Genomic DNA, 21,531 nt, shown 5'->3' with positions numbered 1-21,531 from the left:
ATCTTTGTTAAGAAAAAAAAATTTTTTACATGTGACAATTTATGTAACGCTAAAGTTGAACAGCTGTTGTATCTTTGGTCGCCACGTGATTGGCTTGACAAAATGACAGGTGTGTGGCGTTTGGACACTTTGCCATCTGATGTTTTGATTTTAATTTTCGATTATTGCCATGCGTTTGATTTGGTGCGACTTAGTGAAGTATGTACACGTTTCTACGATATTATACGGGAAGAAACACTTTGGATTAAGAAGAGTAAACAACCGATTGTGACAAATCAAACTTCGAGACAGTTTCGCGAAAGGTACGTTAGGTTATGTTTAAGAATTTTTTCGGTATATAATATATTATTTTTGACACAGTTTTTAGTTGTCATCGATGACGTGATTTTGTTCGCACAGTTCTATGTGTTACAAAGTTCATAATATACATTGATTCAAGAAACAAGAAGCTTTTATCTTAATATATATACAAAATTTAGAAAGCTCCAGATGGTTCTCAGTTCCATAATGTTCCATAATACTATCCATAATATATTGATAATTAATATAAAAGATAAGATAAAGTGAAGGATCAGTTCGAAAATTCTTTCGAAATAAAAATTAATATACAAATTCTATTTTTAAATAATTAAAATATCAATTAAAGATTCTACATAATAAGATGTATTGAAGTTATATTAAAATTTTATTAAGGTTTGAATATTTAAATTTAATAGATGCAATTCATTACTATGTTTGCGTACAAAGTGGCATGTTTCAAACAATTGGCAATATGGTAAATATGAGAAGAAAATTCTCTTCTCTCAAAACAGAAAACTTATACCAAGGATTCAATTAACCAAAGATATTTTATGGTGGAGTGGTGGAAATCAATTGTATGGTTTTAAACGTATAGAACCATTTCAAGAAAATAATCGCATATTTATTAGTGATAATGTTAGAAGTGATATATGCAAATTTATTGTCAAAAATGAATATATCATTACAGGTCACAGGTATTTACTTGTAAACTTATTATTAAATTACTAATAAAAGAAAATAATTAAGCTAATATTTTATACATTATTATTTCATTTATATATAAATTTGTTTTCAGGGATGGAAGTATACAATTTTGGACAAAATCACAGTGTGATCAAAATATAGGTTTTTACTTTAGTATAGATAGAGCACATTCTAGAAATGTAAATGCATTAGATGAAACTTTTAGTGCAATTATATCAGGTTCTAGTGATGGAACTGTGAAGGTAATATTTTAAATTTTAAATATTAGTTTACATATAACAAGCAATAATTTTTATATTAAAAATAACAAACAATAACTTTTATATTATTAATAATTAAAATTATTCTTTATAAAATAATATTATAATAATATTTAGATTTGGAGTCCTGTTGGACAAAAGATTTTAAATGTACCTTTGGCAACAATAAACATTGAGGAATGGGTATGTTCTCTTTCAGCAGATCCAACAAGTAAAAAAGTTGCTGTTGGTTCTGCTGGTGATAGTGATAGATCCTATCTTCATATATTTGATCTTGAATAGTAAGTTATTATTTAAATAATAAATTACAAATTGTTGGAAATGTCCTATTTTATAAAATTTATACTTTATAATAATTCTAGTTATACTGAATCTGATATATTAAAGCCAGATAAAAGAAGATGTGCAGGAACATTAGATATGGTTTGGGATAGTCCTCAAATTCTACTTACTTGTGGATATGATACTTATGTTCGGAAATGGGATTTAAGGTAAATAATATTTATTAAATATTTCATATGTATATATATTAGAATATTAAGAATCTTTCATAGTTTTAATAATTATTAATTATTAATTAAATAATATTTAATAATTAATAATTATTTAAAATTTATTAATGTTATTATAACATTATTATTTTTAAATTTGATATTATTAAATAATAATTGTTCTAGAACGGGAACATGTGTGTATTCATGGCCAGATCCAACAGATGCAACTTTATATTGTATATCATCAGATTATCAGTATACTATGATCACTGGAACTAAATTTAATTGCAAAGCTGTTCTCTGGGATCAAAGACAGAAAAATTATGTACAAGTCAGTATCTATAATGTATTTTAAACATACAATTCAGTTATATATATATATATTATATATATATATATATATATATTATATAACACACTCATAGTGTGTTTTTCTTTTTATAGTTCTATTTCATGAATCTTCGTAGAATGTCCAGTCCCGTTTATTCTCTAAGCTTTGATAATACATATTTATATGGAGCAACAGATCAACATTTAGTTGAATTGAAATTCTCAGGATATGCTTACAAAGAATCAAACTATAAAGAAATTCTTAAATACGGACAATTAGGAACAAATAGAACTGGTTCAAACTGGATTGTATAAATAAATGCATAATATTGAATACAAAATAAGAAATATTGACTGATATAGATTAAAATATTTTACTTTCTTCAATGTTGGAAAATTAATTGTAGATTAAAAAGTCACAATTGCAATAATTATTAACACTTTATTATGTTAACAAGTATTAATTTTTATAAGATTCTTTTTTTAAAAACAATTATTATAAAATGTAAGAAATTTGATTTACTATATGAATATTGCACGATCATTCATAAATTGTAATTAATATATCACTCAAATAGCTTTCAATATCTATTATATAAGAAATTTCGTAATTTGACAAAATTTGAAGGCAAAAGTTTGTAATACGCAAAAATAAATATATTTATCCAAACAGATTTAATGTATTTAATGTATTTAATATATATATATTTTTTTGTTTTTTTTTTTTTTATATTTTAGCAAAGAAGTAACATTCGTTATAATTAATTTCTCTTACTATAAATAAGAATATGGATACATTCAGATTGCTGCAAATCTAAACCCGAAATTAAGTATTATATTAAGTAACTTTTTATAACTTATTAATTAATTGATAATACTATCAAAGCATTTGTCTAATCATATAATTTAAAATACCACCGTGTTTAAAATATGTTAAATCTACTTCAGTATCGAATCGTAAAATTACTTCAAATCTTTTACCATTATCCATGCTAACGGTAATTTTTTGACCTGGTTGACAATTTTCGGAAATAGTTATATTATAAACTTCATAACCAGTCAATCCTAAAGATTCTGCATTTTGTCCAGGTAGATATTCTAGTGGAATAATACCCATACCTACTAAATTTGACCTGGAATATCATAAAAAAAAGAAAAAATTGTTAAATGTAAAATATTTATATTAAATATCTTTAAATAATTTACATTTTTTATAATTCTATAATTTTTTTTGTTTATAAATATAATATATTTCTTCGTATTTGTTAAAAAAAATTTACCTATGTATTCTTTCATATGATTCAGCTATAACTGCCCGAATTCCAAGAAGATATGGTCCTTTTGCAGCCCAATCTCTTGATGATCCAGATCCATATTCTTTGCCAACAAGAATTATTAAAGGCGTTTGATCTTTTATATATAATTCAGCTGCATCGAAAATATCCATCTAAAAAAACAAGAATATTATACAGTCTAATTCAATCAATTTTTATTTTTACAAACCTCTTCCTTAGTAGGAATGTAAATCGTACGTGGCCCAGCTTTTCCGATAAATTTATTCATTAAACGAATATTAGCAAATGTGCCTCGTACCATTACATCATCATTACCCCTACGCGCACCATAAGAATTGAATTCTTTTGGTGTTAATCTAAAAATAAAGAAAAATAAATTAAATAAAGTAAATATTCACAAACACTTTTAATTATCTTTTGAACATACCCACGATTTGCAAGATATCGTGCTGCTGGAGAATTGCGTGCAATACTACCAGCCGGACTAATATGATCTGTCGTAACAGAATCTCCAAGATTTAAAAGAACACGTGCTTTAGTAATTGGTTTTATTTCTGGTAATTCCTAATTATAATAAGTATTAATATTAAATTATTTGGTAAACGCATGAAAAATTTATGAAAGAAAATAAACTAAATAACTATTAAATATAAAATAAAAATATATAAAAACATAACATATAATTTACCTTTTGTAAATTATCAAAGTATGGTGGATGTTTTATATAGGTAGAAGATGGATCCCATGGATACAATTTACCATCAGGAGCTACTAAATTTGCCCAACTAGTACTACCTTTTTCGATTTTATCATAAACTTCTTTAAACATAGTCGGAATTACATATTTTTGTTCCACGACTTGAATTTCTGCTCTAGTAGGCCAAATATCTTGTAAAAATACCGGAGTGCCATCCATTCGATGCCCTATATATTTTTGACATAATGAAATTTTCGAAAAATCATAAAATAAAATTAATTTATATCCTTACCAAGGGGTTCTTTTTGAAAATCTATATCTACCGTTCCAGCAATAGCATAAGCAATTACTAAAAGTGGTGATGCTAAATAATTTGCTCGTGTGTTTGGATGAATTCTACCTTCGAAATTTCGATTACCGGACAATACACCACAACATACAAGTTCATTCTAATTATATAAAATGAAAAATTAATGATTGAAATACAAATTAAAATTATATAATATAAAAAAATTAAATATTTAATGTTTTATATAAATGTTCCATTACCTTTTCAATAGTTTCAATTATGATATCTGGAAGGGGACCGCTGTTACCAATACAAGTCATACATCCGTAACCAACAACATCAAATCCTAATTTTGATAAATAAGGAATCACTCCACTTTCTTCTAAATAATAAGTAACGACTCCAGATCCTGGAGATAATGATGTCTTAATGTAAGGATGAACATATAAACCAGCTTCTACAGCTTTTTTTGCAAGAAGACCTAAAATTAAAAGATACATATCGTTTCAAAATTATTTAATCTTTAAATAAAAAATTTTTAGAAAAATGTAATATGTGATAAATTTTACAAAACAAGTTACCTGCTCCAAGCATAACACTAGGATTACTAGTATTAGTGCAGCTAGTAATTGCAGCAATAACTACTGAACCGTGTCTTAATTTATAATCCTTCCCTTCATATTCAAATAAACATACAGTATCTACTTTTTCAGGACTTAAACCAAATCCTTTGAATCCTACCTGAAAAAATTTTTCCATAATACTTCAAATTAAAAATTTTTATTAAAATAAATTTAATATATATAAATAAATATATTTATTATATATAATTTATATATATTTATTTATAATTATATATATTTATATAATAATAATTTAATAATAAATATATATATAAATATAAATTTATATATATAATATATACATATATTATAAAATTGTATATACAACATGTAACATACTTGTTAATATTATTTATTTATAACAACTATTAATTTTTTATTGTAAAAATATTTAGAAAATTTTATAAAAAATAAATACTTTTTTAATATATTTAATATTTGTTATATATAAATATAACAAATATATAATAAAATATTTTTTTATATAAAATTGATAACAAATGTCTTTATCAAACTGTAAATTAAATTTTTTCATAAAATCTCGAAAATTATAATGACAATAAATCTTGATTGCATTTAAACATGATTTATTATTCAAAAATTAATAATTTGCTGAAAAAACATATATTGATAATGACAATTTCATGTTAATTTGTTTAAAAGATAGTGTACTTATATTATTAATTTCATTAAAAATAAAAAACTTGTTTAAAAAATTAAAAAATTAAATTTTTATTTTTTAATTAAATTATGTATAAATTATGTATAAAGTGTAATGAATTATATATGAAATAATTTTTTTAACAGAATATTAAAGAAGAAAAATTAACGTTTAAACATTCGATGCTTTTTTATTTTTTTTAAATATAATTCTATAATGATATGAGATAATTTATAAATAAGCAAAATTTTAAGTTACAAAATAGAATTTAATATTTTATCTTCTTATAAAAAAAATTTCCAAGCAAAATTGTATCTAAAACAAAATACTGAAAGTACTTCAGAATTGATTATCCAAAACTCTGCAAAAAATTTTTTCGTCAATAAGAAAATTGCTCCATTATATTTTGTATAAATACAAATTTTCATTAAAATCTAAAAAATTTTTGAATTAAATAAATTTTCTTGCAAGATAATATAAAAAATTGTTTTTCATTGTATGTTTACATATTTTTTTTCTCATTTTGAAATATTTATGATATTTTATATATATATATAAAATGTATATATATAATATTAATATATATAATATTATTATAATATTATATATATATATGATATTTAAATTTTTTTTTTAATTTTTTCATAAATTTCTTAAAACATCTAGTATATTGCTAAAGTAATATATCTACTATTAATGTAATAAAATTCTACATAAATTTGTCAAACAATAAATAGGAACCAATCGTATATCTTCTTTAGAAATATTACTATTTCTTTAGAAATATTACTATTCAAATATTCTTTTAATAAAGTTTTCCATTTCGTCTGAAACTATTGTGACCATGGCAATTAGTTTTCGGCAGGTATACGCATCGACAACTTAAATTTTCCCTAAGAATCCCTCAGCTTAAGGAATACACAGAATATGCACTTTTGAACAATTACAGACATTTTCAGCTTTTCCTTGCTTTTAAGGATTACTTTCACAAATTCTATACCGACGAAACAGTTATTTTCTCATTCTTTTGATTTTATAAAAAAATAGAAAAAATTTAATGAATTTAATGAAGAAATTTCTCTTTTATGAAGAAATTTCTACTGCAAATAAATATTTACTGTAGTAATTATTATCATTCGTAAAAGATTCATAAAAAAAAGATCTTTCAGAAATAATATAAATAGATAATAAAAGCAATCGTTTGCAATATAAGATACGGCGAATATCTGTATATAAGACGGTGGTATGCAACAAAATGCGTGAGCTTTGCAAAATGAATGGATGTTGTATCAGCAATTTCAGTAAGGTTGCACGTCGTTCGTAGCCTCATCGAAGACAGTCGTTCGTGTTCTTAACGAAATTTAAGATCGATCGATCATTGGTACGTATAAAATATTTTTTTTATTGAGAAATTGATTGCAATTGCAATCATTTCATTAATATTATCATTTTTATCAATTTATGAAATATTTTTTTTATTATGAATATAATATTCATTATCTAATATTCCATTTTTTTCTTTCTTAACAAAAAATTATATAATTTTTTTAAAAACTTTTTATTAAAAATATCTTATAAGATTAGATTTATAAAATTATGTTTTTATATTATTTCATTGAAATTACAATAATAAATGGTAATAAATTTTTTTATTGTTTTTTAAGCAATGATATTTAAGATCTTTTTTGATCAACATTTAAAATTATTAGTCATGAATTTCATTTTATAACATTTAATTTATCTAATTTTCTTTTATATATTTATTTTTAGAGAATTATGTAAAAAATATATAGTATTGTAATATTTGTAAAACAAATTATTTCTTAGACTTTTATACAAAAAAAATAGAGTAATTCTTGCATGGTGCATCCATCATGGTAGAGTCAAAAAGCCGATTACAAAAGGACGTTGAATTACATGTCATGGAGGAACAGTCAGCTCTCTATGATTCACGTGGATGAGTTTTCAGCAAAAACCTTACTGTGATAGCATAGTAATGCGATTCCAATGTTGAACATCTTTCAATAGAAATCGATCGGTACCTTGTTTTTAAAATCACGCGCGCCCGTTGTTGCTTCATCACGTTCGCATAATTATCGTTACCGCTTTTAACCAATATTTATAACTTGACTGTCGCTTCACTATTAAAATCTAGTAATCTAAAGCATACAATATGTCTGGTTCATATATATACATGACTCATTTTTGAACTCCGAAAAATATGAGAAAATTGTTCGTGTAAACATTACTCGATTTGAATACAGAAATACAGAAATTATCTTAATATTTTGTTCATAAAATCATTTATTGAGAGGATTTGTTAAAAATTGATTAAATGATTTATTTATTGTATTAAAAATTTATTAAATAAATATTTTTTGATTCATTGTATAATAATTAAATTAATCAATAAAGTTATATTTATATTTATATTTATAATCAATAATAATCATGAAATTACATACGAGCAATTAAGTAATATTAAGTAAATTATTAAAGAAGTTCAATACGTTTCTGAATATGATACAAATAATTAAAATTATCATTAAAAATTAATATTTATTTGATCTTTATTAATTAATGTTTATTTATTTTTGACAATTTATTTTTATTTTACGTTTTTAAAGTGAAACTTATATGTAGTATATAAGGATATCTTTGTCTATTATTTTTTATAAAATAAAGATATATTTTTATCTAATTATTTTTTATATATTCGAGTTTTCTTAAGAGAATCAAAATAATTTCATTAAATTCTACAAAATAATCAGTAAATAAAATGTTTCAGTGACTCTTGCTGAAAGACAGATTTGTCATAGATTTGTTTTGGCTGATGTTCCTGATATTATCCCGTAAACAATACGTGATTTCATAACGACTGTTTACAGGACAACAATCAGATTGTATGTATACAGTAAGGTAATAAAAAAAAGCGTCTACCTGACATGTCAAGGAAAATATAGGAAATTCATGGAATGTTCACTGAGTTGGTGCGGATGGTCGGTATTGCTTCAGAAAGTGGGGAGGGAGACACCTCCAAAGCATATATAAGCATGGTTCGACAAGAGTGGAAGGTCATCTGTGTGCTATCAACTAGTGCGGATGGTCAGTCGTCGTGATCAAAGTTAGTCAGTGATTTCGACGTTCTATCTTAATATTATTGAATTTTTACTTTAACATATTAAAAAATCAATCTTTGTAAATTATGATTGTGAAAGTTTAATTACTCTTTTTTGATTGTGATAATTTATTTTTGAATTATTAGTGTGATTTGTTAATAATTTTAAAGTTCATCAATGGTTGATATAGGTATTTTGATCTTATTAAAGCCATCAATCAAAGGAATTTAATCAAAAAAAAAAAAAGTATATTTTGGTGTACAATATTGTACAATATAGAGGCTGCTGTCGGATGAAATCTCGTCCGGTGTGGTTGGAAAAAAAACCTCACCGGGTAGGATTCATCCAATGTCCGCCTCTGTTCTTCTATGAGTATCAAAAATATTTGTGAAACTTTATACTCTTGTTATTAGGGACGAAGTATTCATCTAGTGCAACGTTGTAAAGAAATCGTGACTAGATCGAAATACTCGTCCCTAATAGAGAGAATCAATAATCATCAACAAATACTTAATGAAAATTATATTGTTAAGCTGTTTCACATATTTCTACTAAATCGTCCCGTTTATTTTTCTTTGGTGAGCTAACTGTATGGTGAATTGAAAGGCCATAAAGCTAGTTCAGCAAGGCAAGATATTCGAGACATAGCTTCATGAAATGTGACTGAAATTTTTTATCAAGATGCAAGGTAATTGAATTTTCAAATATTTGGCGCTTTACACGTATATATGCACTCCAGAAAATTGTTTAGATGAAAGAATTCGGAGGAACTCTTGCTGTGATATGTTGCCGTAAAAGATTCATATCACAGCAGTAGTTACCTGGTATTCTTTCGCCTTTCTTCACCTTTACCAAGGAGCTTTAACAAGTATTATCACGCTTCAAAAGCACATGAAACGACGCACTGAATACTATAAGTACATCATGGGATGAACGTGATCCTGTTTGACGGTAATAATTGATCGTCACTGGGTTATGTTTGTCCCATACGAGTACTGATTAATCATCGCTATTGCATGTTATTGCACAATCACACTTTTCACATAACAAATATTAATAAATTGAATAATATTCTATATTATAAATATTATGATAATTTGAAAAAATTCCTACCTTATTAGTAAGACAATTTTTGAAATCTGTCTTCATATCTACGACGGATACACGATCGTGAGGTCTTTTAGGGCCACTCACGCTAGATACCACAGTTCCTAAATCCAAAGTGACTACTTCTGAGAAGTTTGGATCTTGATTTTCATCATCATAGTCTCTTAACATATGTACAGCGGTGAGATATTTTTCTATTTTATTAATATGTTCTTCAGATCGTCCTATAAAAATATTTCATAAATTAAATCTAAATTTAAATATATTATTATTATGATTAATTCTTTTTTTTGCAGTTTATATACCTGTCTGTCTTAAATATACTAAACTTTGTTGATCAATAGGGAAAAAACCAACTGTAGCACCATATTCTGGACACATATTCGAAATTGTTGCGCGATCTGCAATGCTAAGTTGAGAAACTCCTGGACCAAAGAATTCTACAAATTTTCCAACAACTCCAATTTGACGAAGATTCTGCAAGTACATGAATAATAATATCATTTTTTGTAATTCAATTTACAAATATTCTTTTAAAACTTTAGAAAAATTACTCTACCTTTGTGATTGTAAGAACAAGATCTGTCGAAGTCGCATATTGACTCAAAGTTCCTTCTAATTTATATCCCACTACTTTTGGTAATAGCATTGACATTGCCTGACCTAACATTACTGCTTCTGCTTCAATTCCACCAACACCCCAACCAACTACACCAAGACCATTGATCATAGTTGTATGAGAATCTGTTCCAACTACACTATCAGGATACAATATGCCATTTGTCTCAAATACAACTCTGGTTAGATATTCCAAATTTACTTGATGTATTATTCCACTTCCAGGAGGTACAATTAACATATTTTGAAATGCTTTAGTACCCCATTTTAGAAACATAAATCGTTCTTTATTTCTTTGAAATTCCATTTCCTCATTTTTTTTTAAAGCATCTTTACTGAAAAAAATTATAACTTATGTATAATTTTATATATAAATTTATTAAAACTAAATTATTTTTATTAAATTTTATTAAATTACTATTATGTTTATCTTAAATATTATATATTATATATTATAAATTAAATATTAAATATTATATATTATCATTTACTTTAATGCAAATTTGCAAACAAAATAATAAATTTAAAATGATTATTATTAATCATATTATAATAATTATCTTTTGATCTGATAAGTATTCTATTATTTAATTTTTTGATCAAATGAGATGTAACAAAAATAATAATTACGTTCTAAAAAAATCAACTTGTATCGAGTGATCAATAACAAGATCTGATGGACAGATAGGATTTATCTTATCTGGATCTGCTCCTAGTCTTTTGATAGCATCTCTCATAGCTGCAAAATCCACAACTGCTGGAACTCCAGTGAAGTCCTATTTATAAAATGAATCTTAAGTTAAAATTCAATTTATAGAATTTTATTTCATTTTTATTCATATTTTATTTTATATATAGGAATTTATATTTCTTATAAAAATACTTACTTGTAATATTACTCTAGCTGGTTTAAAAGCTACTTCTATTCCTGTTTCAAGAGTCTGATTATGTTCCCAGTTTAAAAGTCTGTCAACATCAGATTTCTTCACTTGAAAATTATCACAATTCCTAACTGCACTTTCCAAAAGCACTCTGATTGAATATGGTAATCTATCTACAAATAATATATAACTCAAAAATAATATTTTTTTTTTATATCGAAAAATATGTTTTATAATTTATTAATACATACCATATTTTTTCCCAAAATTGGTAATATCAAAATATTTATATTCTTTAAGTCCAATTTTAATAGACTTCATTAAATGATTATATGGATTTTCTAAATGAAAATAATTTTTTTTATTAGAATTGTATTAAATAAAAAAATATTATTTATTATATTTTTTTATATTTTTTATATAATATTATGATAACAATATTATAATACATAATAACATTATATTATATAAATATTATATGTAAAATTATAGTTATAAATAGTGATATAAATATTTAATTTATATATATATATATATATACATACATACATAAGTTTATCAAAATTTCTCAAATATTTAATTTTCAATTAAAACTTAATGACATTTTCATTAATTATTATTAATTATTATATATTTATTTTTTTATTATTCGTTATTTATTAAAACATTAACATAAAAGGTTGTTTTTTAAATTGCCTTTTAAATTTTCTTACTTCAATTGTTGTAAAATTAAGAGTTCATTAAAAATATAAACTATGTAGATACTAGTAAATTGTCAAATGTAACAGGTGTCATAATCTTGTATCATGAGTAATATTATATCATGTTTCTAATTTAAAAAAAATTCCTTAATTTAATGTTAAAATTAGTAATTTAAAATAGATATATATATCATGAAATAATAAGATAGAAAATAGAAATAGAAAAATACAATTCAAATCATTTTTTTTTCTAGTGATTTCTTAAATTAGGACAGTAAATGCATAATATTATGCAAATTTAATACTGTAATGAATTGAAAAATATTTTGTTTTAATAAAAAAAAAATAAAGTAAAAAAATATATTAACATAGAAGTTTTATATTTTTCCTATTTTTCATAGTTCTGTCGTAAAAATAATTGAAAGAAAACAGAGCAGATCTCCACACTTACCAGCCATGATTGTCACTGTACTAGTCACGTCGTCCAAATCACTTACGACGTGATATTATTTATATAGGGTGACGAAGTACATATACACTTATATATGTATAAGATTCTTCATAAAAAAAATTCATTTTTGTATTTCAGTATTGAATTAATAATAATTATAAGTATTGAATTAATATTAATTATAATTTATTATTTATATAATCATATAAAAATAATACAATTTATTTATTATTTTTATTTAAAAAAATTAAAAATTAAAAAAATATTTTATTCTGTTTGAATGAAATTATGTTTGTAATATTAACATATAATTTATATGTAATGATTAAAACATTTTTATATATTAGTTATAACAAAGTAATTTATTATATCAATAAAATTTGTATACAATTATTTAATAATAAAAAGTTGTTTTATCAAATTTAATTAATCATATTAATCATATTAACAATGAAACTTTGTTTTGAATTTTATAAATATGTAAATTACAAAGATTCTTTTTTGTAACATCATTTAGAATGATAATCGATAAGGAATTTGCTATTACGATGTATTGAATTGTTCAATTAAATGTGTTTTCAGAATAAGATAACTGTATATAAATTTTCTATAAATGAAGAGAAGTCATTTATGAAAATCATATAAAACCAATTTTTTTAACGAGTAATTATTTATATTTTGTGTGTTTTATAATTAATTTAAATTTTGAAATGGAAAAGAATCTAGAAAAAACATTAGATGATGTGTAAGTTTAATAGAAAAAATTTCATATTATCCTTGCGATATAACTATTATTATAATCAGTGTTTGCATTATTATATTGATATAAATTTTTTATAAAACTTAAAAATAATTAAATAATTCTTATTTTTATTAATATTCAATACTTAGATTGTTTTTTCTATATAAAAAATGCAAAAATTATAATACTTAACCTTAAATAGCTATTGAAAATTGAAAATTGTATTTATTTGATGAAACATTATATATAATGAAAAATATAAAATAAATAAAATCAAATCATAATATTTATTGAAAAACTAAAATCATTATTAAAATTCAATATTTTTAATAGAAATAATACTGAAGGTATCATTGGTTGTATATTGGCTGATCATGCTGGATTATGTTTAGGAGGTATTTCTTTCTAATTATGTTTAAATTTAATAAATTTAATATCGTTTGAAAACATAATCCTAAAATAAATTTTTTTTAGTTAAAGGAAATGCATCTACTGACAGTGCAGGAATAATTGCAGCTATTGCTGATCAAGTTGCAAAATTAGAACCTAAATCACCATCTCCAATTATTTCTCTCCAAAATGATAACAGGTAATATTAAAAAATTTATTTTATTTTGTATTAGAATTAGATCCATATAATATAAAAATTATTATTCAACAAATTTATTAAACAACTTTGAAATTTAACATTTTTTTAAATAAAAAATTGCATTAAATTAATATTAAAAACATCATAAATTATTTTATAGGAAATGCCTTATACAACGCCAAGGTGCAGTAGTAGGTGCCATTTATAAGGATGTTTCTATGTAAAATAGTTTTTTACTCAAATTGATAATATTATTTAATAGATTATATTTAAACTTCATTATGTATATGTTATTTTGTTTATACATAAACTTAATTTATTACATTATAAAATAAGTAATTTTATAATGTATTTTCTAAGATAAGAAAACTTGTACTTGATTTTGATCACAATAATATAGAAAATACATAACTATTAAATTTTATATTTTAATAGAAGTTATATATTATAGCACCTTTGTAGACAATTTAGATAAATATCAAGAAACCATAATTAGAAATATATTTAAGGTCAATCATTTTTTTTATATATATTTTTTCTTTCATACCATTTGTTTGTACCAAGTCTAATTAAATCATGATGCTCATATATCCAAGATACAAGTACTATCATAAACATTATCATCCCAATAATTAAGTGCAATATCTTCTCATTTGGGAAAAAATAAGCCTGAAACATAAAAATTATAATCTATAGTAGAAAATTTTCTACTAATATATAAAAAAATAAATAATATAATTTCTTTACATGAGACACATTAGTGGTCAATGCTGCTATGAGAAGAGAAGCAGAAAACATAGGCTTTGGTACTAATCCACGTAATGGACGGTAAATTGTATCTTTATATCTTTTATTGATAAAAATAATAGAATGTAGAATTCTTAAGCTCATGTTTACACAATTTCCAAGGATAAAACCAACTGGTCCAAACCAAATAGCAAACAAATAGGATGCACATAAAAATGCAATTGATTCGTAAATCATAATCAAATTACTCTTGTTTATAGTTGTACTATCAGCTGTTGCATTAGTGTAACATTCTGTTACTCCATTTATTCCCAAAAGTAATATAGCTAAACAATGTGCTCGCATTAAAAGTACTGGTAGATGTGAAGTTAATTTAGCACCACCATATAACCATAATAATGTACTTGAATATGATTGTCCAAATACCAAAACAACTAAACCAATTGACATAACAGCTGAACACAAATGTGTAAGCACATTTACACTTTCTTGTATTTTAATCTGAAATAATTTTATTATTTTTTATTATATTTTTATTATATTTTTAGTAATTTATAATATTTAGATACAAATTAAATTTTTCATTTGATACCTACAGGATTTTGATCATTAACTGGTTTGTCTCGTTTTACCATTTGGGTAAAATAAAAATAACCACTTTCTTCTATTGGACGGAAAATAAATCTTGCAGCTAAAGAACCTAAATTATTTATAATTTCGTATGTTCCCTTTAAACATATGAAAATAAAATTAAATAAAAAATAATTTTAATAAACTAATATTTATTATTGAATAAATACCTGTTCAGTAAAGGTTAACACTGGCATTACCGTCATAATTAATCTTTCCCCTTCTGTTAAAACTTGTTTTAGAAATCCTTGTCTAAAGAAACTCCATGTAAGAATAGTCAATTTTTTATCTAGATATGATTCCTAAAAGTAACAGTTTGTATACATAATATATAAGAGGTTTATTTCAATACATACTTTATTTTCCAATTGTCCAGGCAAAAAATCCTTTAGTGTTTTAAATGGAAATTCTCTCACAACATATTCATCACTACTATCTTTCAATGACATTTTTCTCTTTAACTTACACTTATTAATTTTTTTAATATAATAATGAAAATATAAATAATGACTAGTAGTATAAAATACTGCTGCAACTAATTGAGCTATACCAAATGCTAACAATGCATTTTCTGGATTATGAAGTATCAATGGAACAAATGTTACAGTACGAATAGCAATCATGATAGTATCTAGTATAATCTAAAAAATTTAATACATTTAATTATAATAGATTATAAATAAATTTTGAATTATTTTTAATTCATTCATTTTATTATTTTTAACATAAATTCTTACTTTCAACCTAACAAATAAAAATGCACTAGCAACCAGTTGAACAATTAAAGATGATAATTCAATAATACAAGATAAAGCAACTGCCCAAACTGCAAATGTATAATATGATGGTAATGTTTCAGAAGTTGATAAAACAGAAAGCCAAATATAGCCAAACATCAAAGACATTAAAAAACATATAGGAACCCTGAAAAGATATTTACAATTAATGTATTTATAATTGATATTTATTTAGATTTCATTTATATTATAATTAATAAATTCCAAAGACTAACGTCATCCATAATAAATTTACAACTTGAGCCCAATTGTGCTCTACTGTATTAGTTAAACATGCTTTCATGAATGGTTCTCGAGATAGAAATAAGATCATTGATTCCAATAATAATAGCCTCACATTTATGACTCCTAAGACAGCTTGACCCACATGACGAACAACAAAAGCATTTAAAACAAAAGTAACTCCTCTGCACAATATCTAAAAAGAAGTTATAATTTTTTCTTAGATATATTTTAATTTTCTTAGAAATTATTATATATTAATAAAAATATCAGACTTTATCAAATAAACAAATAAATAAAATTATAATTATTAATACTATTTCCATATTTATAAAAGTGATAAAAGTTATAAGTTTTCTCATAAAGAAAATGATATTTCTTGCTATAAAATAAAATAGTTTTAAGATTTGTAACAATAGTGTAATACCTGAAATATAATATTGAAGGAAGCATTTTCTAAGCTGCTTTTCAAAATATTTTGAGACATTTTTATGGACAATCAAATGAAAACATAAATGTTTCGAGATTCCCGCCGAAAAGGATGTCAATGAATTTCAAGGTTATGTGAACACTTTAACAATATCTAAAACATCAAGTTGATCATTTTTCAGAAATTTCTTTCGTGCTCCTGACTAATCGAAACATGGCAAATACAAAAGCTAAGAATTTCTTCATACTGCATGAAACAGATTTCATGACGTAATTACATCAATTTTCTATATATATTATATCTAGTAATTTTCTGTCACACATCTTCATCTATTCTTCTAGTGGAAAACTGTCTTCAAAACAAAAGCTTTTCCTAATTCAGATAGTAAAATTTCAGAGTACATGAGATAAGGTTAGGTTTCGCTAGCAGACTATGACAATATAGATTTGAAGGTATAATACAATTATACAAGTAAATGATTAACTTGTGAAGTGATCATTATATAATAATGTCCACGTGGTCTTTTCATTTTACATCGTTACTTTGTTCACATATATGTACAAAATGTTAAATTTTTAAAGTAGATATTATTCCTAATTTTTTCATGTTGATTCAGCAAATATTTTATGATAGTTAACTATCATTAAAGCAATGATTTTTTATTTATTAATCAATTAAAACATTTAATTAATATAGTTTTTAATTATGCTTTAAATTTGCTCGATGTTCGTCTAAAAATGTTAATACATTAAAAAAAAGCATTCCATTAACTGAAAATGTTACAAGAAAGTAAATCAACATCATCTATGAGCACGAAAAACTTTTTTCTTACTTCATTAATCGTAAGTAAATTTCTATATAATAAATATAATTAATTAATATATATGATTATTAAAAAAACTTTTTAAATTGTTACATATATATCGAAAACCAAAATATTATATATTTATATTATTATATATATATAATTATTTTTTAAATTTTATTTATAATTTTTATAATTTATTTATTAAAAAAAATAATTAAATTTTTTAAATGTTTAAATATTTTAAATGAAAATATGTTTTTTTATAAGATAATATATATTAATATAATATCTAATTATTATAATTTATTTAAAAAATAAGTAATAATTAATGATAATTTTTATGGAATTAAATATTTTAAATGAAAAAAATGTTTCTTTATAAAATAATTATACTATCATACTATATTACTATTATTCGTGTATTTACAATTATTTTTGTAAATAAAAGTTATATTTTTAAGAAAAAATTGTCTTTAATATATATACTATATAATTACCATACATAAAACTCAATTATTATACTTTATATAATTAATTAACAATTTATTTAAAATAAAAAATAATTTTTTTCAACTATCAAATTTTTATATAAAATTATGCACATATTTTTACAATAAAAGTAATTTTAAATTTATAATAGTCAGGTGCTCTCGCAGGAACCATATGCGATTTCATATCATTTCCTTTGGATACGCTTAAAACACGATTACAAAGCCAACATGGTTTCTTAAAATCTGGCGGTTTTAAACAATTGTACAAAGGTTTGGGGCCCGTAATGGTAGGATCCGCACCCTCGGGTAAAGATTAAGATAAAAATTTAAAATAAAAATTTATTTTACAACATTAATAAAAAATTATATTGATAAAATCATTTTTTACAGCTTCCTTATTTTTTTTAACTTATGAAAGTTTTAAAATAGTATTTGAACCTCAAATATCCGAACAATATCATTCAATTATACATATGATTGCCGCGTCAGTGGGAGAAATGGTAATTTATTATTTAACATTATGTATAATAATCGTATTATAGTTCGAAAAGTATATTATAATAAATATTATTGTATCATCTTGTTAATAAATGCAATCTTTTCTTTTTTACTTTTTATTTATAAATATCTAAACGATAGCTTTGTATTATTTAAAAATTTTGAGATATTACTAATAGGTTGCATGTCTTATTCGAGTCCCAGTAGAAGTAGTGAAACAGAGAAGACAAGCATTATTAACTGATCCGCATAAATTACCATTGAGAACTTTATATCGTGGCTATGGAAGTACTGTAATACGAGATTTACCATTCGGTTTAATTCAGATGCCACTTTGGGAGTATTTTAAGTTTCATTGGAAAAAGCATATGAAACGTGAATGCACGCCTCTAGAGGGTGCTCTTTGCGGATCGCTATCAGGTAAAAGGGAGATTGAAGAAAAAAAATTGATCAAATTACAATTTTCAAATTCATTAAATATAAAATATATTTAAAATTATAAAAATATTTATTTTTTACAGTTGCTATATCTGCAAGTATAACAACACCTTTAGATGTTGCAAAGACTAGAATAATGCTATCGAATATGGCGATAGGAAAAGATGAAATAAAAATATCTGTGATGTTAAAAAAAGTTTATTGCAATTATGGTTTTAGAGGGTATATAATGAATCTTTGTTAAGTTATTTTTTTTTATTATGCTACAAACAATAATCGATAAATATCTTTAGACTTTTTGCAGGCTTTCTACCAAGAGTCGGTGGTTTTACAATTAGCGGATTCATATTTTTTGGTGTGTACGAAAAAGTTAGAGAAATTTGCATTTCAAATTTACCACCATAATGTTACAAAAAATATGTTTATAAATACAAATCACAGTTAATATCTAATTAAATAATACTATTACATGATTAAAATAGAACAAGAAATGACAGAAGGTAATTTTATTTAAATTAATAATTATTTTATTATAATAATTGCATTAATCCTTCACGATATATTTATGATATATTACATTAATAAATAAATTTTTGAATTTTTTTTAAATTACATTCATTATAAATTCATTCATTATATTTTTTATTACAGATTTCAAAAAAGTGAGTATTGGCATCATATTGAATTTTTCATATATTATGAAAATGGAAAGATAATAGTATTTTATATTGATATTACAGTTAATAGAAAAGCATATTTATGATAAGAATTTTGCCTTTGAATTGAAGTAATTAGAATTTAGAAATAATAATTTTCATTCTACAATATATTTAAATAAATATGGACATACATATTTGAAAAAACAAATAAGAAACACATCAAAGGAAAATAAAATACAGAGTAAAATATAGAATATATTTAAAAATAATCTTCAAGGGCAAGAATTTTCTTACATTTACATTCAATAATATATCAAGTTACAGTATACCGCATCAATTTACATTTGTGATATTCACTTGTATAAAATAATATAAAATATGATAAATATATAAGAAAATTGTGATAATTTTTAATACTGATTTTGATATTTTCAATGACAACAATATGTTGCTTTAGTTGTGGACTCATTAGTTATTTCAATTATCTCTTCAATTTTTTCTACATTATTTGGATCAGATACAAAGTCTTGTGCAATTTCATTAAATAATTCAGCTATAAAAATGACTTAATAAATATTAAATATTGTAATATTATTTTAACTTATATTATAATTCCTTACCAACATTTTCTCCAGTTTTACTAGATGTAATAAAAAATTTAGCTTGAATTCCTGTAGCATATGCTTCTACAACACTAATATCAGGAGATGGAACTGCACCGTGCTCTAAGATATCATTTTTTGTAGCACAAATGTATATTTTACATCCTTCTTCAACACTTCTAAGTTCTCTTACCCAAAATTTTGCTCTTTGAAATGTATTTGATTTTGTGATATCATAACAAATAACAGCAGCTTTTGCACTGCGGTAATATATTCTACTCATAGCATCATATCTAAAAATATATTTTTTATGATAATTAATAATTTTATTAATTTATTTTGAATTTTTAAAAATTTCTTACTTTTCACTGCCTGCTGTGTCCCATATTCCCATGATAAGCCTTTTCCCATTGACTTGCATTTGCTTAGCTGCAAATGCAGCGCCTATAGTCTAAGGAAAGTGGAACTGGGTTAATTTGTTTTGTGATGCACCTCTTAGATGATTCTCAGTGCAAATCTTAATAACATTATTTTATAATATTCCTTCCAGTTCGCGGACTAAGAGAAACAAGACAACCTAAATCAGTATATTCCCTAAATCAATCCAATTTAAATTTTATAATTTGCAAATAATTTAAAATATTCTCTGTCCTTTAGATATTTGATGACAAATTTTTAATTTTTCATATTTTTATATATTTTATATTATATAAAATAATATCAATAAACAATTTCGAACTATGTCATTGTACAAAATTCTAAATTGCATAATTGCATATACTACTGATTATACTTACATTTTGATAAGATAGACTTTCGTTAAACCTTTCATTTACGAAACGTTCCACAAGACTTGTTTTTCCTACAGCTGCGTTACCCAATAAAACCACTTTTAAATCGACACGATTCATGCCTAAATAATGAAATTTATTCAATACAGCAATGCTATGAAATAAACGTTAGTCTTTTTTGTAACATTTAAAAAGGTTAGATTAATTAATGGCTTTCTTAAAATTATTGATAATTAATATTTGTAAGAGGTAGTTTAAAACGATTATATTATTTAACATGAAAAATCTTATCATCAAAAACTTTATCACACACAATTAATCATTCAAGAAAAATATTTCAACCACTTAATGTAAATAGGTAGCTAACAAATAGATTTAATATAAAAATTTATTATTCATTTTGCATTAATATGCGATACATAACCACAGATTAAATATAAGAATAGATTAATCATGCAATTTATTTTTGTGATCTAAATTTTAGTTTTAGAGTCCCATTATCATTTTCGTGTCATTCACATTGTTACCAACAAAATCTGGTTATAAGTGGGATTCT

General features: G+C 23.4%; 6 protein-coding genes across 8 annotated transcripts; 3 read left to right on the top strand and 3 right to left on the bottom strand.

Annotated features, from left to right (window-relative positions):
- Window positions 1-18: 18 nt before the first annotated feature.
- On the top strand, window positions 19-2,520 carry LOC122713948 (F-box/WD repeat-containing protein 4). Its single transcript, XM_043934796.1, has 7 exons — window positions 19-302; window positions 717-995; window positions 1,097-1,247; window positions 1,383-1,546; window positions 1,628-1,756; window positions 1,943-2,090; window positions 2,204-2,520. Exons 1-7 carry the CDS (start codon window positions 103-105, stop codon window positions 2,402-2,404), a joined length of 1,272 nt encoding a protein of 423 aa, XP_043790731.1. The 5' UTR covers window positions 19-102; the 3' UTR covers window positions 2,405-2,520.
- Window positions 2,521-2,826: 306 nt separating this feature from the next.
- Window positions 2,827-12,553, bottom strand: LOC122713944 (cytoplasmic aconitate hydratase-like). Its single transcript, XM_043934785.1, has 15 exons — window positions 12,532-12,553; window positions 11,631-11,720; window positions 11,386-11,552; window positions 11,129-11,274; window positions 10,440-10,833; window positions 10,186-10,357; window positions 9,887-10,104; window positions 4,952-5,111; window positions 4,631-4,851; window positions 4,374-4,530; window positions 4,073-4,308; window positions 3,812-3,948; window positions 3,593-3,740; window positions 3,370-3,536; window positions 2,827-3,222 (listed from the first exon to the last, which is right to left on the bottom strand). The coding sequence occupies exons 1-15, from the start codon at window positions 12,536-12,538 to the stop codon at window positions 2,970-2,972; spliced, it is 2,673 nt and encodes an 890-aa protein (XP_043790720.1). The 5' UTR covers window positions 12,539-12,553; the 3' UTR covers window positions 2,827-2,969.
- A 528-nt stretch (window positions 12,554-13,081) lies between these two features.
- LOC122713760 lies at window positions 13,082-14,286 on the top strand. The gene is made up of 4 exons (XM_043934500.1): window positions 13,082-13,276; window positions 13,607-13,668; window positions 13,748-13,862; window positions 14,023-14,286. The coding sequence occupies exons 1-4, from the start codon at window positions 13,242-13,244 to the stop codon at window positions 14,084-14,086; spliced, it is 276 nt and encodes a 91-aa protein (XP_043790435.1). The 5' UTR covers window positions 13,082-13,241; the 3' UTR covers window positions 14,087-14,286.
- Window positions 14,287-14,372: 86 nt separating this feature from the next.
- LOC122713759 (protein RFT1 homolog) lies at window positions 14,373-17,294 on the bottom strand. 2 transcript variants are annotated; one of them, XM_043934499.1, is made up of 9 exons: window positions 16,936-17,294; window positions 16,686-16,841; window positions 16,252-16,454; window positions 15,977-16,163; window positions 15,596-15,880; window positions 15,410-15,541; window positions 15,206-15,337; window positions 14,610-15,110; window positions 14,373-14,531 (listed from the first exon to the last, which is right to left on the bottom strand). In XM_043934499.1, exons 2-9 carry the CDS (start codon window positions 16,743-16,745, stop codon window positions 14,373-14,375), a joined length of 1,659 nt encoding a protein of 552 aa, XP_043790434.1. In that variant the 5' UTR covers window positions 16,746-16,841; window positions 16,936-17,294. The 2 variants fall into 2 exon arrangements, with proteins under 2 accessions (XP_043790434.1, XP_043790433.1); XM_043934498.1 differs by having other exon boundaries at window positions 16,966-17,294.
- A 36-nt stretch (window positions 17,295-17,330) lies between these two features.
- LOC122713713 (S-adenosylmethionine mitochondrial carrier protein-like) lies at window positions 17,331-19,794 on the top strand. Of its 2 annotated transcripts, none has more exons than XM_043934436.1 (8): window positions 17,331-17,530; window positions 18,137-18,293; window positions 18,378-18,487; window positions 18,812-18,905; window positions 19,007-19,145; window positions 19,217-19,423; window positions 19,575-19,585; window positions 19,664-19,794. In XM_043934436.1, exons 1-6 carry the CDS (start codon window positions 17,465-17,467, stop codon window positions 19,326-19,328), a joined length of 678 nt encoding a protein of 225 aa, XP_043790371.1. In that variant the 5' UTR covers window positions 17,331-17,464; the 3' UTR covers window positions 19,329-19,423; window positions 19,575-19,585; window positions 19,664-19,794. The 2 variants fall into 2 exon arrangements, with proteins under 2 accessions (XP_043790371.1, XP_043790370.1); XM_043934435.1 differs by having other exon boundaries at window positions 18,665-18,905.
- Window positions 19,795-19,817: 23 nt separating this feature from the next.
- Window positions 19,818-21,340, bottom strand: LOC122713714 (ras-related protein Rab-24-like). The gene is made up of 5 exons (XM_043934437.1): window positions 21,289-21,340; window positions 20,982-21,097; window positions 20,547-20,635; window positions 20,203-20,477; window positions 19,818-20,135 (listed from the first exon to the last, which is right to left on the bottom strand). The coding sequence occupies exons 1-5, from the start codon at window positions 21,296-21,298 to the stop codon at window positions 20,014-20,016; spliced, it is 612 nt and encodes a 203-aa protein (XP_043790372.1). The 5' UTR covers window positions 21,299-21,340; the 3' UTR covers window positions 19,818-20,013.
- Between the last annotated feature and the right edge of the window lie 191 nt (window positions 21,341-21,531).

The sequence above is a fragment of the Apis laboriosa genome, unplaced genomic scaffold, assembly GCF_014066325.1.
Source record: "Apis laboriosa isolate Shangri-la unplaced genomic scaffold, ASM1406632v1 scaffold26_cov146, whole genome shotgun sequence".
NCBI lineage: Eukaryota > Metazoa > Arthropoda > Insecta > Hymenoptera > Apidae > Apis > Apis laboriosa.
The sequence above is the reverse complement of the archived record's forward strand: the minus strand, read 5'-3'. Positions and strand labels throughout refer to the sequence as shown.